General features: G+C 36.4%; 1 protein-coding gene across 5 annotated transcripts in view; it reads right to left on the bottom strand.

Moving 5' to 3' along the window:
* Positions 1-14,465, bottom strand: part of LOC138190093 (A-type potassium channel modulatory protein DPP6) — a 117,365-nt gene that overhangs the window by 14,418 nt on the left and 88,482 nt on the right. Inside the window, exon 1 of one of the 5 annotated variants that reach the window (XM_069132588.1) lies at positions 11,859-12,337. The exons of 3 other annotated variants lie outside the window; for them this stretch is intronic. In XM_069132588.1, the coding sequence (XP_068988689.1) occupies positions 11,859-11,891 (33 nt within the window). In that variant the 5' untranslated portion in view covers positions 11,892-12,337. Of the gene's footprint in view, positions 1-10,737; positions 10,968-11,858; positions 12,338-14,465 lie in introns of those variants that run through there. One more of the 5 variants, XM_069132587.1, reaches the window with a different exon arrangement.

Here is a 14,465-nt window from a genome sequence, read left to right as displayed (position 1 = left end):
ACCATAACGATCAAGGACGATCGAGCTTACTTTCTTTGGTACAATCGCGACGGTGGTACTCGTATAAAGAATATCGAAGGATTTCGTGCAGGATACGCGTTATGGTTCGTGACATGCATATTGTATTTGGGTTATGCTCGCAATGTAGGTGGCTGCCTCTGTTCGCAGGGCTAAGCCAGATAACACGTTCCTACCGTGTAATACATAGCGGCGCGACTGGATTTTCGGGACCTGTTTGAATGACCACGCGACCTGCGCTACGCACACGCGTGTTTGCAAAATCCGGCCTCCGCCGGGGGTTATCGATTCGCCACGTAAACGTCCCTAATCCGACCGCTGTTTGTCCAACAGCTTCTATCGTGAACGATCACCGTGTTATTTGTCTCCCTTTACTTGATTGCTAGAAGCACATCTACTTGTATAGTAATGACGTATCAACCTGTTAATAGGACGAGATGAGCTACCTCTCTTAGATATGCAGTGGCGTATAAATAGTAAATTATCTCATCATAAATTCATCGATTTGGTTTATACCATTCATTGAAATCTTTAATTTCGGAAAGAAATAAAATTGCAATTCTTTTAGATAGATACAATGTCACATCTGAATCTGATAAATTCCCTCAGAACGATCAAATTAAAGGAGCTGAACCAGTCGCAGCTCGAAGCTCTCTCTGGTTCGGAGCCCGATCATTAAATTTGTAACAGCTTTTAAACGGTCCTTCGTGCCTGTTTGTACAACGTACGTTTTAGTTATGCGATTATAGGAAGAACAACGGTTGGAAAAGAGATTTTTTCTCCTTTTTCTCTCGTTAAACTCGCAGCTGAAAATTTATAGCATGTTTGAAATATAATAAAAATGTAGTCCTCCTCTATCTCTTTTATCGCTTGATAAACTAAGATAGTTCCATTCTCATTGACGAAACATCGATATTAGCATTGGAACACGATAATCGGTTTCGAACGACTTGTTTATCACAGCGGTTGATCATCGATCTCCGTCGTCTTCTTTTTAATTCCTACCACAGTTTCTTCTCTATTTACTTCACGTTGTTTTGTCCAGTGTTCCTTCTGTTTCTCATTTCAAGTCCTCGTACGTTTCTCCAGTTTATCTTCCCTTAACTGTCTCAACTCAAATTTTTCTCCATTTAGTTTTTATTCTTTTTTCTTCAAGAAATCGTTAACACTAGATTTTCATGAAAACCATCAGAAATATACATCGATAAATCGCGTATTGAATTATAGTATATTATCGTTCACTTTTTAATTGAATAACAAAAATGTATTATTTGTTGATTCTACAAGAAGACTAAGTATTATTTTTAGTCATTAGTTTCTCATTAATTTATACTTTTACTAATATTCATTTACAGTTGCTAGAAACCAGCTAAAGTGTCCAGATATTTATGTGCGGTAGCATACGTGTTCGCCAGTGTAGCAATTGATCCTCGAGTTCTGTCCTCTGCATCCTTTTTTACCTTCTATAGTTTCTTCTCTATTTGCTACCTATCTTTTCTACTACTGATCCTCCTGTTTCTCATTTCGATTCCTCCTCACTCCCTCTACCCTACAGCTTACGGTTCTTTAATGTCGCTTTAGCATCCGCGGGGAAGCTGATCGATTCGTCGCCTTTGAATTCTAAGCATGTAGCCGTGCACGTGCGTTGGAGCAGGATATAATGTTTTCGATACTGCACATTTCGTATCGAGGGCGCATCATGATGAAACGTGACCGACCCGAACGTTTGTTTGTCGATGTGCTCGTCTCGATGTTTTCCTCCGGATTCTCCATTGTTCCTCGAATTATTCTCTCCCTATCTCTTCCACGCTATCGATCATCTATGCGAAAGTATCGCGACGAAATCGTCGACATTGATATTCAGTGTGTTTCGGGCAACACATGGCGAACATTTGGCGTGCATGTGTCATCTTCCAGGTCATTCTCTAGGTGATTTTCTACGTTGCTCTCTTATATTCGGAATTTATTAGAGTATCCGTGTTTACGATTTGAAATTTGTTCGATTATTCAACAAGAGTGTGAAAAGGGGATGTTCGAGGATATTATAATAGCACCTCTAGATGGTTACGAGAATTCAGGTTTCGATACTATCGAACCAAGAACGAATTTTATTCACTATTTCGGTATATGTAATTCGAGAACCAGCTCTGTTCGCAGTTATGACGAGGAAGATTGAATATGAACACCGGTTCCTCGCCAATGCTCCACTTTTCAGTGAAAGAGCAATGCCACGAGTGTCCATTTGCTACTGCGTTTCAAGCATTATGGATACTCGTAAATTTTACAACATGAGAAGTATTCAAATACATACTCATACATATATACATACATAAAAAATATTCAATACACACACATATGCGCATTAGGGTAGAGTAAGAAAAATGGTAATAAGAACACATCTTGCTTCTACTTTTGCAGATTAAACATGCGAAAGTTATGTAGTTTCTATCGAAGAATTGAAGTGCCATCATTTTATGGAAATTCACTTCAAGAAAATTCACCTCAAGAAAATTCACCTTTCCTTGTATCGTGGTATTATCGCATGTTTGTTACACACGTAGTATCATTTGTCCTAGTATCGATATTTCCTTTAACGTCCTTATATTGTTCTTTTTTGTTGGAATTTCCCCTATTCTTGTTTTGTTGGAACTTCCTATTCTTATGCGCTCCTATAATATCATTATTATTGTTGGCATTCCATTTTTAGATGCCCTTGTGCACTGCTTTCCTTTTATTGCTCAAATATTTGCTTAGTGCCCTCGTGCTTCTTTTATTACTGCAACTCCTTGTTTTGATGTCTTATACTGTTTGCTCCTTTAGTGCTGAAATTTCGTTGCTCTAAAATGTCTTTTTTCGTGTTTCTGATTTGCGTCTATTATTGCCGGAACACTTTCTTTGTTTTTGTATTTATAGATAGGTAGTGTTCCTTTGCCGCTATCTCTTTTTATTGCTAAAATTTTATTATTTTTACACCCTCGCGTAATTTTTTATTGCTAGAGACTTAATCTTCTTTTTAGTGTTCTTATATTGTTTTTGCTTTCTTTTCGCTGTAGAATTTTTCTCAGAATTTCGCTCAGAATTCTCAGAATTTTTACCAGCGTTAAAAAGCAGATTTTTGGAGATTTTTCAAGCTCCAAGTTTCATTACGATAAAGCGTGCCAGATTAAAAATATGATTGACGTAATATTAAGAAATAAACTACATTCATTAATAATTTGGTACGACACTGGCGTTTATACCATTGCAGCATCCTGACAAATGAATTGATGTCAATCTAATTTTAGTTCGAATCTTATGAAGTATGCTTTAGCTCAAGCTCAGCTAGCGTTCAAAAAGATAAAATATTGCATGCACAGTCATATGTCATTGCATCAATCAATGCCGTTATCCGATGCTTGAATTTATGATCTCGTTATATCAGGGTAACTGCGGTACTTGCACGTTATTAGTTTCTAACAAAATTTCCATTCATGCTGGAAAATTCCACTGCTATCCTCATATAGAGTAGCTTAGCGACAATCGATGTATCTTTCGAAAGTTTGCCACTTCGTGTGTTATTTAATGTACAAATTATGTATTAAAATAAAGTTATTATACACTATTAACTGTTTATCGAAATGAATAACCGAGCGATATAATGTCAAATCTCAAGGATCCAGTAAAGAAAATATTAGAATGCTTCGTCGTGGATGCATTTTAGGGAAGAATATTCGCGCGAGCAAGCGACACCATGCGCGGAAACGTGTTCAGAACTTGCCGGTAAACACGTCCTGCACGACGACGCTTTTCAGAATAGTAAAATAGCAGTGTTACAACACTGCCACGATGGTATTAGCATGATACGGGGCGCGGCGAATACGAAAGACGCGCGTAGGGCGCGCGCGAGGAAAATATAATATTCCCTGTACGACGGTAGTACGTTCGCGGTAAGAAAATATCCGCCAGAGTTGCTATGCCACTCTTCTCACAGAGTTTCTTCTCGCATCTTCTACAGATCCTTATGCTTCGAGAGATAATAAATGTATTTTCAGCGACATAGCTATCTCGAACGGTCCGCTTGTGAAGTGCCACCGATAATGTGATAATTCGATCGCGATTTTTCCAATGGATATCGATGGCAATATTGATGCACGATTTTTAGAAATATATATATATATAAGCGGCATTTAGATTTTAGAAACAACAAGATTGCTGATGTATTTTTTTTTTTTTTTTTTTTACAAATGCGATTATCGTTGCCAAGTTCATTTGATTACTTTTCACTTGATCGCGGTTTGCTATCAATACAAAAAATTATTAAGTTTTTTTAATCATTTAATCATCTTTTTTCATTTCAATTTTTAATCATTTTTTTATTTAATCATTTGCATTCGAAGCTTGCTGTGTCTTATATTTGGAATCTAATTTTAGGTTGTGCCTTCTCTGAAATTTAATTCAGTCGTCTGTCGCAGCTATTCTTTGTATTTTATTTCCTATTTTACGGAAAACGGTACAAAATCTACTGCATTCGGAATAAAGTGGCAACATAGGGTTCGAAGAATTCCTCTCAATAGATTGAACTACAGGGTATTCTCTTCTATTTTATCTTCAATATAGAAATATAAATTTTGAGAGCTTTTCTACATTTATAATGCCTCGAAGTCCAAGAATTGTACTTTTAAATCCTAAGATATAAAAAAATGATAAAAATAAAAGTTTTTTCAAAAATATGTAAAACATTCAAAATAAAGAATCTATAGTAGTGCTGAGTTATTAAGTACTACGAATTATAATTCAGAAAGAATTGTTGATTTCGTGCTTTTATAATAAAAGATGTTGAAAATGATACTTGAAAGATAAGAAAAAAGCATTCATGGAAAGAATGGGTATAAACAGACTGGAATGAGAAACCATAAACCTTCCTTCGCGAATAAATTTGAATCCGAATGGGGCATTATCCTTCTTCAAGAATAAGGATAAGCACGTTATCCCGTCTTCATAGATAAAAGATAGAACTGATTTAAGAATAATTCATACTTTATCAGTTCTGTTATTCAGATAGCATTCTCGTTTGAACGCTGTCCACTCTTGAAGATTCGGGGACGCTGAAACGTGCTGGCTTCGCCAAGTCTATACATGGTCCTCGAGGAATTCAAGTGAATCTCCTTTCCATGAAAATCAATCTTACACAGTCAAGTCAAATTTCTTTCATTCTCGATCGTGATACCTCTTCAAATTCTCAATCTCTTGGTTCAGAAATATTTCTCGTAAGAGATGAACGACAACACACGATCTTTGACTGTTTGGAATTACGTTAGTCAATAAGGCAAATTCATACGCAATTACGTATAATTTACTCAATTTTGATTATCATTATTAAAAAATAATGGTAAATATTTATAGATAAACACGTATAAAAGAGCTAATGCTGAAATGTCTAACAGTTTCTCAGCAAAAAGACCAGACGTGAGTGTAAAAAATAATAATTAAACACGAGCATACCCCCTTAAACTGTTAATTCCTGGCTACGTGCACGTATTCACGTATCACGTTTTTCTTCTCGTCGTGCATCGATTCTCGATACACGTCGAGAAATGGCGCACGGTCTTCCAAGGGATTTAACGTTTTCTATATGAAATGCCGACTCCCTGGAGCGACTTCTGCTTTTATATTCCAGCAGCAATGCGACCCTTTACTATGCGGGGACGACTGGAAATTGGAACCTTCGCGAAGAAATGTCTGCCACAGAGGGTTGCGTCTGGATTATGCTATTGCGTTGTTTTGCGAATGCAACGACGGAAAGTGAACACAACTTCGCGTCGATTGACGTATCGTCGGATTGGAATTAATCGACCATAGAGATAATAGTCGCGGTCGAACGTTTCGAAGCATAGCCTCGAGCCTCGTTGGTGAAGAATTGTTCTGTTCTGTTACGGAATAATTGCTCTGCAATTACAGTCCTCGTCATGGTTTCTTCGATAATGAATGCCTGGTCTCCCGTTCGATTTGTTATCTTTAGCAAACGAGGAAACAACGAAATGCGTCACTGTGATTTTCACCGTTTCTAGCTATTTTATGAGCCGTGGATTATTGATTTATTCTTCGAATGCTTCAAAAAATGGTTTCGTGAATGTGAAACTTTTCGTAAATATTGTATACAAAATGAAAGCTAAATCGAATTTCGTGGGTAAAATTGTAAATTTGTAAAATTGTTACGTTTCCCTACTTGTTAATCTATGGATTAATTTATGATCGATATTGCTTCTGAATGAGTCAAAGAACTAAAGCCAAATAAAACTTAAGCTATCGCCGTTACTATTAACCGAAAGATACTAATTTTGATCTACTACAGATTTTCGTCAATCTATTCGCATCTTTTTTTTTTGAGTCTCGAGAACTGTTCAACGTCGATCTTCGCGATTCTGGAAAACTGTGTAAATGGGAAATGTGTGTACGATTTCGTAACGAACGCCTTTACGTCATCACGTGGTACATCACTATGCTTCGATCAGATCTATCCGAGGAAATTTTGTCCTAGAAAACTAAAAACAAACACTATTCAACTCAGTATGTAATCCAAATCTTTCTAACTTATTCCAAATTTTTAATTTTCTGCCTGTTTTCCTCAAGATGTGGCCACCCAAAATTCAATTTCTATTCGTCGAAAATACCCACTGAGTTGAACGCTCTGTCGTCCATCAGCAAAGCTGGGAATTTTGTAAAATTCACCGTTGGAAAGCTCGCGTTCACCTGCGCCAGCTTTCGTCTCTCCGGTGAATAATGTCAGACGCTAATGTCGCGCGGCGAGAAACGAGTAGAAGCGAACACTTGTAGTGAGTCGTCGTTACTCACGAGCTTTGCAACCGCGATATTTACATGTTTACAACGATGCCGCGTTCTCAATGGAAATAATGCGCGCATTTTCAATCTCCTTCAGGCGACGAAACTTTTCCGAGTCGGACCAACTTCGAGCTCTCTCGATATTCTCTGAGAAAGATTGGTTAAGTGAAGAATTAATCATTTCCGATCCTATTGAGCTGATATATTTGTGTTATGTTTATTGTAATCCATCTTCATTGCACGATTGTTGGTAATATAATCTTGCATATATAACAAACAAAATTTTTATGATTAGTAGATATTAATCATTTTTTTATTAAGATTTATGAAATTTAAATATATAATTAATATTGAAGATTAATAGTTTTAATTAACTTAAAATCTTAAAGTATTATGTCTGAGAAAAACATAAATTGTAAATTTATTTATGAAGATTAAAAATTCTTGTAATATTATTATTTTTAATATTAAATTTAATATAGTTTAAGTGAAAATTTTAAATTGTAAATTTAAGGATTAAATTAAAATTTATATTAAATTAAATGATATGAATAAAAATGAATATAGAAAAATAATAATTAGCATATATATTTTTATTGATAAAATTTCTATTTTAATATTTCTTCATTGTACGATTGCTGGTAATATAATCTTGCATATGTAACAAACAAAATATAATTATGAAATTTGTCATCGCTACTTTCGATTTAGCGATATACAGGGTGGTTGGTAACTGGTGGTACAAACGAAAAGGGGGTGATTCTACGCGAAAAAAAATATAGAATAAAAATTTTTCGTTTGTGGCTTTGTTTTCGAGAAAATCGACTTTGAACTTTCGCTCGGTACGCGTGCGGTACGTTATAACGGATCTCACTGTAGATCGTTGTCTCAATGGAAAAATTAAAAAGAAAAAAAAGTTAAAAAAGAAATTTTTATTCTGTATTTTCGACTTCTTTTTTCGCGTAGAGTCACCCCCTTTCCGCTTGTACCACTAGTTACCAACCACCCTGTATAAATCTTAATTCGTTATTTTAACTTCTTAATATTTGTGCTATGTGTTTTAGGTCGTTATCACGAGCACATAATTCTGGTCGATTAATTCCTTTTGACAATTTAAATCCATCATTGCATTTCATATCGATTTATACGATCAAAACGATAAAAGTGTTTTGATTGATGAGGCCAGATATATGAAGACAAAGATATCAAGGATTCTGTGACACTTGATTGAATTCGGGACTAAAGTACCTAATCGAACTAATTATTGCGCCAATCAAACCGGTTCCTTTTGGTGAATAGTAGCACTATCGATCCCCTTGTTGGTTGTTTACTATTTTTCTTTCTCTATTTTTAGTGAAGAGAATACTTGGATACCCTTTCCCTCGATAAAGATAAATGGGAGATCCTGGCTCCACCGAAGTATATGTAGCGAAGGAAATGCAATGGATTTTGCCTCCGTCGTAGGGTTATAATGTTCGTCTCCGTGTCAAGAGGTCGTGGTGATCGGTTGTTTGCACCAGGGATAGAGAAAGGTTCGTTGGGTATGGGGGTAAAGTTACGTTGTATGGTGGTTTGAGGTTCTGTTGTGCAATCTTCTTTGAAGCTTATATTGTATATTTTAGCGTAAGCAAATCTTGTACCGTTCCATTATTTTTGAAATATTCACTCGACTGAAATATTTGTTTTATGTAGGATATTCATTAAATTTCTAATTTTTCTTTACTTGACATAGTTAGCACATACGTTTCATTTTATAATTAGCAGAGCACTCGTTCAAGGATCTAACATACAACAATTGTAAAAACAATTGTAACGATTGTAAAAATGTAATTGAATGTTCATTGTCAGTTCGTTGCAAACGAAACGTCTCTACTAGAAACTAAGCTGTACAAGAACGACAAAATAGGAAGAAGGTGGCGAGGAGATAAGTCAGGCCAATCTTTCTTTCTGCTGGATTTCATTGACGGCTAAATGAAAGGATGGGCGGAAAATTTCGCGAAGATAAACCTTACGTTTTATTGGCTAAACCGATATGATCGCGAGAATATCAGGTCACGGAGTATCCAACCACAGCTTTGTCGGATTCCAAAAGATTCCAGGATTATGGACGTACATAATCTCCTATAAAATGTTACGAAATTCTTTATCGATTTGAACATTCGTAACCACTCAAAAGTATATAGACACTTGTTTATTTTTATCAATGCGTTATTTAATTACAACACTATAAGTAGGAAGATTGATATTTTATCAGACTCGTCACAGAATATTATTTCACGATATAGTTTATTTTTTAAAATAAATACACTGTGAAGAAAACTGGCATTTTAAGTTTTATCATTTAATATAATCATGATAGCCGTGTCTCATTTCATGATATTTCAAAATGCTTTATACAACGTATCCAATATATTCATAAAAAGCTTCAAGTACTTTCACGAGCCACGTCCAGTTTTGAATTCACGGGAAATATGTTTCGTGTTCTAAGCATTCCTTGACTGGTAATCAATCGAAGACAGCTTGATATTAAGAAGAAATCGTTGGGAGTTTCTTCTGTCTGGCCGATTCATTCTCGCGAAGGACTGGCCATTGTAGTGGAAAAGTTGTTGCTACTAATTGAACAACGCTCGTTATCCTCGGACAAGAACTTCGAAGATTCAGAATGCTGTTATAGTACATTCAAGAATGCTCGTGGAACACTTGAGAAAATACTGACCCATACTGATTCGGTAATAAAGTAAGCTTCACGGGCCAACATTTATAGATTTCTGCAGTTAAATTTGTAGGTAGCGTTGACGAGCAGGCTGCTCGCTTAGCGACGACTTTATTCGAAAGCTCCTATATTTTTACGACCGTTAAACCCAAGCATTTCAATTAAAAAGTTATTAGCCAGACTGTAAAGATGTTGCTTACGAAACTAATCGAAAGTATTGCCCAACTATCTGAGGCTACCCGGTTTTTCACATCTTTTACTGTAGAGCTTATTGAATTTTAAAATCGCTCTTCTATGAAAAATGAGAAATCTGACTTAGATTTCGTTCACCTACGACCTTCATATGAAATTCATTAGTGAGTTAATCATTTAATAAGATACTAGCTGAAATTTTGTTCCAGAAAATGGAATTCTCCAAATCACCACCAAACTTGTACCAGACATTGATAATCAATCACGAGACAAAGTAAGCAAATTATCTTCGATAACGAATAATTCGTAGCTGAAAGTCGAGCCGTCGGGACGCATTAGTGTGACGAACACTGTACAGTAATATCATGCGAGCGTGGGCGGTGTTAACGAGATAAGGGTGCAGTTACTGCCAAAACACTCGTAAATCCGACAATTGAGCAATAGCAGAGAATCTTGGACGGTCTATGTATTGTCAGCATTCCCAATTCTCGTACAACGAAATCAAATTCAGAATAAACACTTCCATTCAAAATCTTATGAAACTTTGAGTTCACGTTAAAAGTCCTTTAGTGAAACTATTTTTCGAACTATTTTTTTAACGAAAATTGTGATAGGTAAGTGGATACGGTGGTTCACGAACGTATTTAAATATTCAGCGTGGAAATTTTTTTCTGATATAACAAATATCAGTCTGATAAACAGAAGTTTCAGTACAGCGCAAATGAAATTTTTTAATGTTTCTTATAACACGTACAATATAGCAACGAAAGGTTTCTATAAGTATTAGTATACTTTCGTGGATTACTGTAATGTTAGAAGGCTGAATAAAAACATGGCGAATGTCGTAGGATAAAATAAAGTGTGATGAAACGAGAATAAGGAACTGCGCATTGTGAGATAATTATAACTACTAAAAATAAACGTATATAAAGAAAATCGTGAAAATTCAAACATGAAAAGCGTAAAAGTGATTTAAGACGAAGTTGCTTGCTTATCTTCCGACAGATTGAGCGGCGTATTGGCCATCGTTGTTCCTCTAGTTCAGCACTAGCTTCCAGAAATAGCACGGATCAACGCAATGTTTCACCGAGACTGACGATTTCGTGCACGTAATGCTTCATTCTTACACGACTAGGATATCGTCGCTGATTAGTATTATATTCACGAGTATCGAACGAGTATAATCCTTCGTCACCGAGCAACCAGCATCGACTGAGAAGAATCTTTCTGCCAGACTTTCTGGCTCATTGCCCTCCACACCTCAGTGTTCTCTTTGTCCCTCGCCGTACCTCTCTTAACGTGTTATAAATTATATACACACGCGGTAGCTCGTGTAGTGGAAATCGTTGACAGTAACGCGCCTCTTTGAGCTTGCTGATGAATCGCAGGGATCGTCGGCAGATCCGATCGATACACGAGTGGATACCCGGTCGATGAAACCGCCAGCAATATTGATGTTCCAGATGGTTACGTCACGGTTTCGCTTAATCAGCGGGATTTTGGACGAACGAGCAGTAAAATATAGGCTGATTCGATATTGGTATTATAGCTTTAAAATTGGAGTTCGCCGGGTATACCAAAACCCAATCACCTTAATTATACTTTGATATTATAATATCGCAAATTTATGTATTATATTCAGAATAAATTATCTTTGTACGAAGACCACAAAAAGGAATAATAAGTCTTTGAATCTTTTTTCGTTTTTCATATAAGGGCAATTTTGAAATCCAATACCTATAACCAGTTACGTTTTACCAAGGCTGTCTTTTTGTTAAATTTTCCAACGTCAACCATACGTCGTTAGTTTCTCGCAATACTTCATGAATTTGTAATTTATTACTGGAAGACCTAAATCCTTGGATTGGATTAGGATTCGTGTCTCTCTTAGTATACAAATTTCTATGAATATGCAAATACTTTCGTTACAAATGTTATATACGTCTAGTGTATATAAAAGGAAAATGAATTTATGGGCCGGATACAGCTAAGAGCCCACTGATTTCTACAATTTAGTTGAGAAAATCTCTAACTCTGGAAATTTAAGCTACGTGCTTGGAGGATCGAGAAGGTTCAAGCGAAACGAATCCGTGAAAAATACGTGAGATTAGCTCACCAGCGTTCCGTGTAGCCGTGCGCAAGCTTTCATCGTGGGACTCTCGCGACTTAGATCAGCACCGTTCAGGCCGAAAGACAATGTCTAACTGGCGTGCCTTTTCGCCGCTTGAAGAGAGACCCTTCTCCGGTCGCCCGTCTCTTTTTGCCCGAGCCAGAAAACTCAAAGGGGTAACATATGCCGATTCTCCCCTCGCGCGGCTGACCCTTCAGGGGTCAGGAGAGCACTCGCCGAAAGGGGTCGATAATCGAACGGACGTGTCGTTTCATCTGTCGTCTCTGTTTCACTTAAAATCCAGGTGGAGAAGATATGCCTCCTTCTTTTAATTTTATCGTTTCATTACTGTGTTCTTGTATCAGAGTATCGATCAGACACGAGAAAATAAAATGGTTCGTCGAATATTTATCTGGCTTCAAGCACGTTCCGTATCACGTGGATCACAGCTGATCCGTGCTGGATTTTCTATTTCAGAAAGATGAAATAAAAGGAAATTATAAAATCTACTGATTTGCATCAATATTCGAACACCACGGTTTTCGAGAAATTATTACTCTATATATTTGTTCATAATAGCGCTATCGAATTAATTGTTTTTTAATATAGCACGACAGTCGTAGTTAACAGAAATATAAATTTGATTTATTTAATGGATATGGTTTTTTGTATAACAAGTGATATAACTAAATAATATTAATATTAATGCGAATCACTGTACATATTATATGCAGTTACAAAGTACATCGAATTATTTTATACATCAGGTATTTTTCCATAGAATAGTAATTTTTGAGATATTATAGCCATTATGAAGCATAATTTATTTAATTTGTATAGTAAACATAACCTATGATTCATATGCCCTGGACGACAAATCACACAAAATTGGCGCGACACGGAACGTACTATCAGTCCATTTCGTCGCCGTCCGATATAACTATCGAATAATTTAAACTTAGAAGGATTTCTAAATTGATCCATCTTCAGCCACCGTCTCGTGGCCCGAATTTCACCAGCTGATTAATACGTCCAGATTATCGCGAGGATGATGTCGCGAAGAAACGCGAAGAGGCGATATCGACCAAACAGAGGGCAGCACTGTTGCTCCCGTCTGTACCAAATGAACAGTCGTCATGAAAAAAAGTGTTTTCTTTTTCATTTTCCGTTATCGACAATTCTCTAACAAAAATCTGAAGCTTATTCGAAGGATATGGATAAGAAGTGAAATATTCCAGGTATTTGTGAAAGTTATTTTAAAGAATTCGTTATTAAAAAGATACATGACAAAAGATTTAATTCCAATTTGATTTGCTAATAAACTTTCGCTATGAATTTGCTAAACAATTTTATAATTTATTCATCTAAAATGTCATCATTCGTCAAAATCGCATGGATGTTTCTTACAACAAGCTGGCATTTGTCAGGCACAGGTTAATTATTCTACGAGGCTTTTCAAAGTAGATCCCACGGAGACTTCTTATCAGAGAGTTCCTTAGATAACATGCAACACGGACGATTAAAGGGTCAAGCGGAGCAATTGTTGCTTTCAGTATGCTCAGTTTCCCGAGGCTGTGTAATGGGCATAGTGAGCCGCACGCATACTGTTTCAAAGAGGCCTCGACCTCACCCGCATACTGAATGGCGATTTCAAGTTGATTCCGCGTTTCTCTATGCATGCTCGCTTTCTCGCCCTCCGTAGCCACCATCATGTTATTCGCTAGTTCCGCGGTGCCCCATCCTCTCAAACTACGAGTTCCCAGTTTCGTGGACAGCTCTTACAACCGTGAAACAGGTAGTTGGCCCGTGTCACTTTGTAGCCTAGCGGTGACCTGTGTGAAGGCGAGCATATTTCGAAGCTTGTCGCGTGAAAAGATTTTTCGCCTGGATGCGAAATTCTTTTAAGAAGGGGATTAAAGTGGTGGCCCGTATTTAGGAAAATTTGTAAAAAAATTATCAAGTAAATCGATATTTTTTAGTTGGTAGTATATACATTAATTTTTGTTTGGTAGTGTTAAAGGTATTTGGATGTTTTTATTATTAGAAAAATAATGAATCAACAATTATGCTAAATAATTATATGTATAGTAATTATGTATAATAGTAATATGTAATTTGGGATACTTGGGCTTAATTAATTAGTAGGCACAATTACGTGAAAATACTTTTTGTAGCCAGCATATACATAATTGATGAGATTATAATTGCAATGTTGAACATATGATCTCTTTATGCCCTACGATCTTAAATAACATAGTAATCAAACGATTTTAAGAATTTCTTACTGATTATAAAAAATCACTTGATTTTTTTATGTATATGTGTACAAGTTTCAACGTGTTATTCCTTCGCCTATCATATTTTCTTTAAAAGAATAAGATATTGTTAGAAAAGTACTTTTGTTCAACAAAAAATTCGCGAGCAAAACGAATCGACTAGAGTCAGACTCCGCCACCCCTTCCACGTGTTTAAAAGCACAGACAGCTTCAGGTGGAAGAAATATCGAGGTATGTCTATATAATGCCTGGAAGGAGTCCACCAGGGGTGCAATTTAGCCATGCACCGAACTGCACAGAAGAGTCGACAGGAAAATCCTTTTGAGAGAGGAGCCGA

This window comes from Bombus flavifrons, chromosome 3 (assembly GCF_040668555.2).
Source record: "Bombus flavifrons isolate JBK064 chromosome 3, iyBomFlav1_principal, whole genome shotgun sequence".
In the NCBI taxonomy this organism is placed as follows: Eukaryota; Metazoa; Arthropoda; class Insecta; order Hymenoptera; family Apidae; genus Bombus; species Bombus flavifrons.
This window is presented reverse-complemented; position numbering and strand designations above follow the sequence as displayed.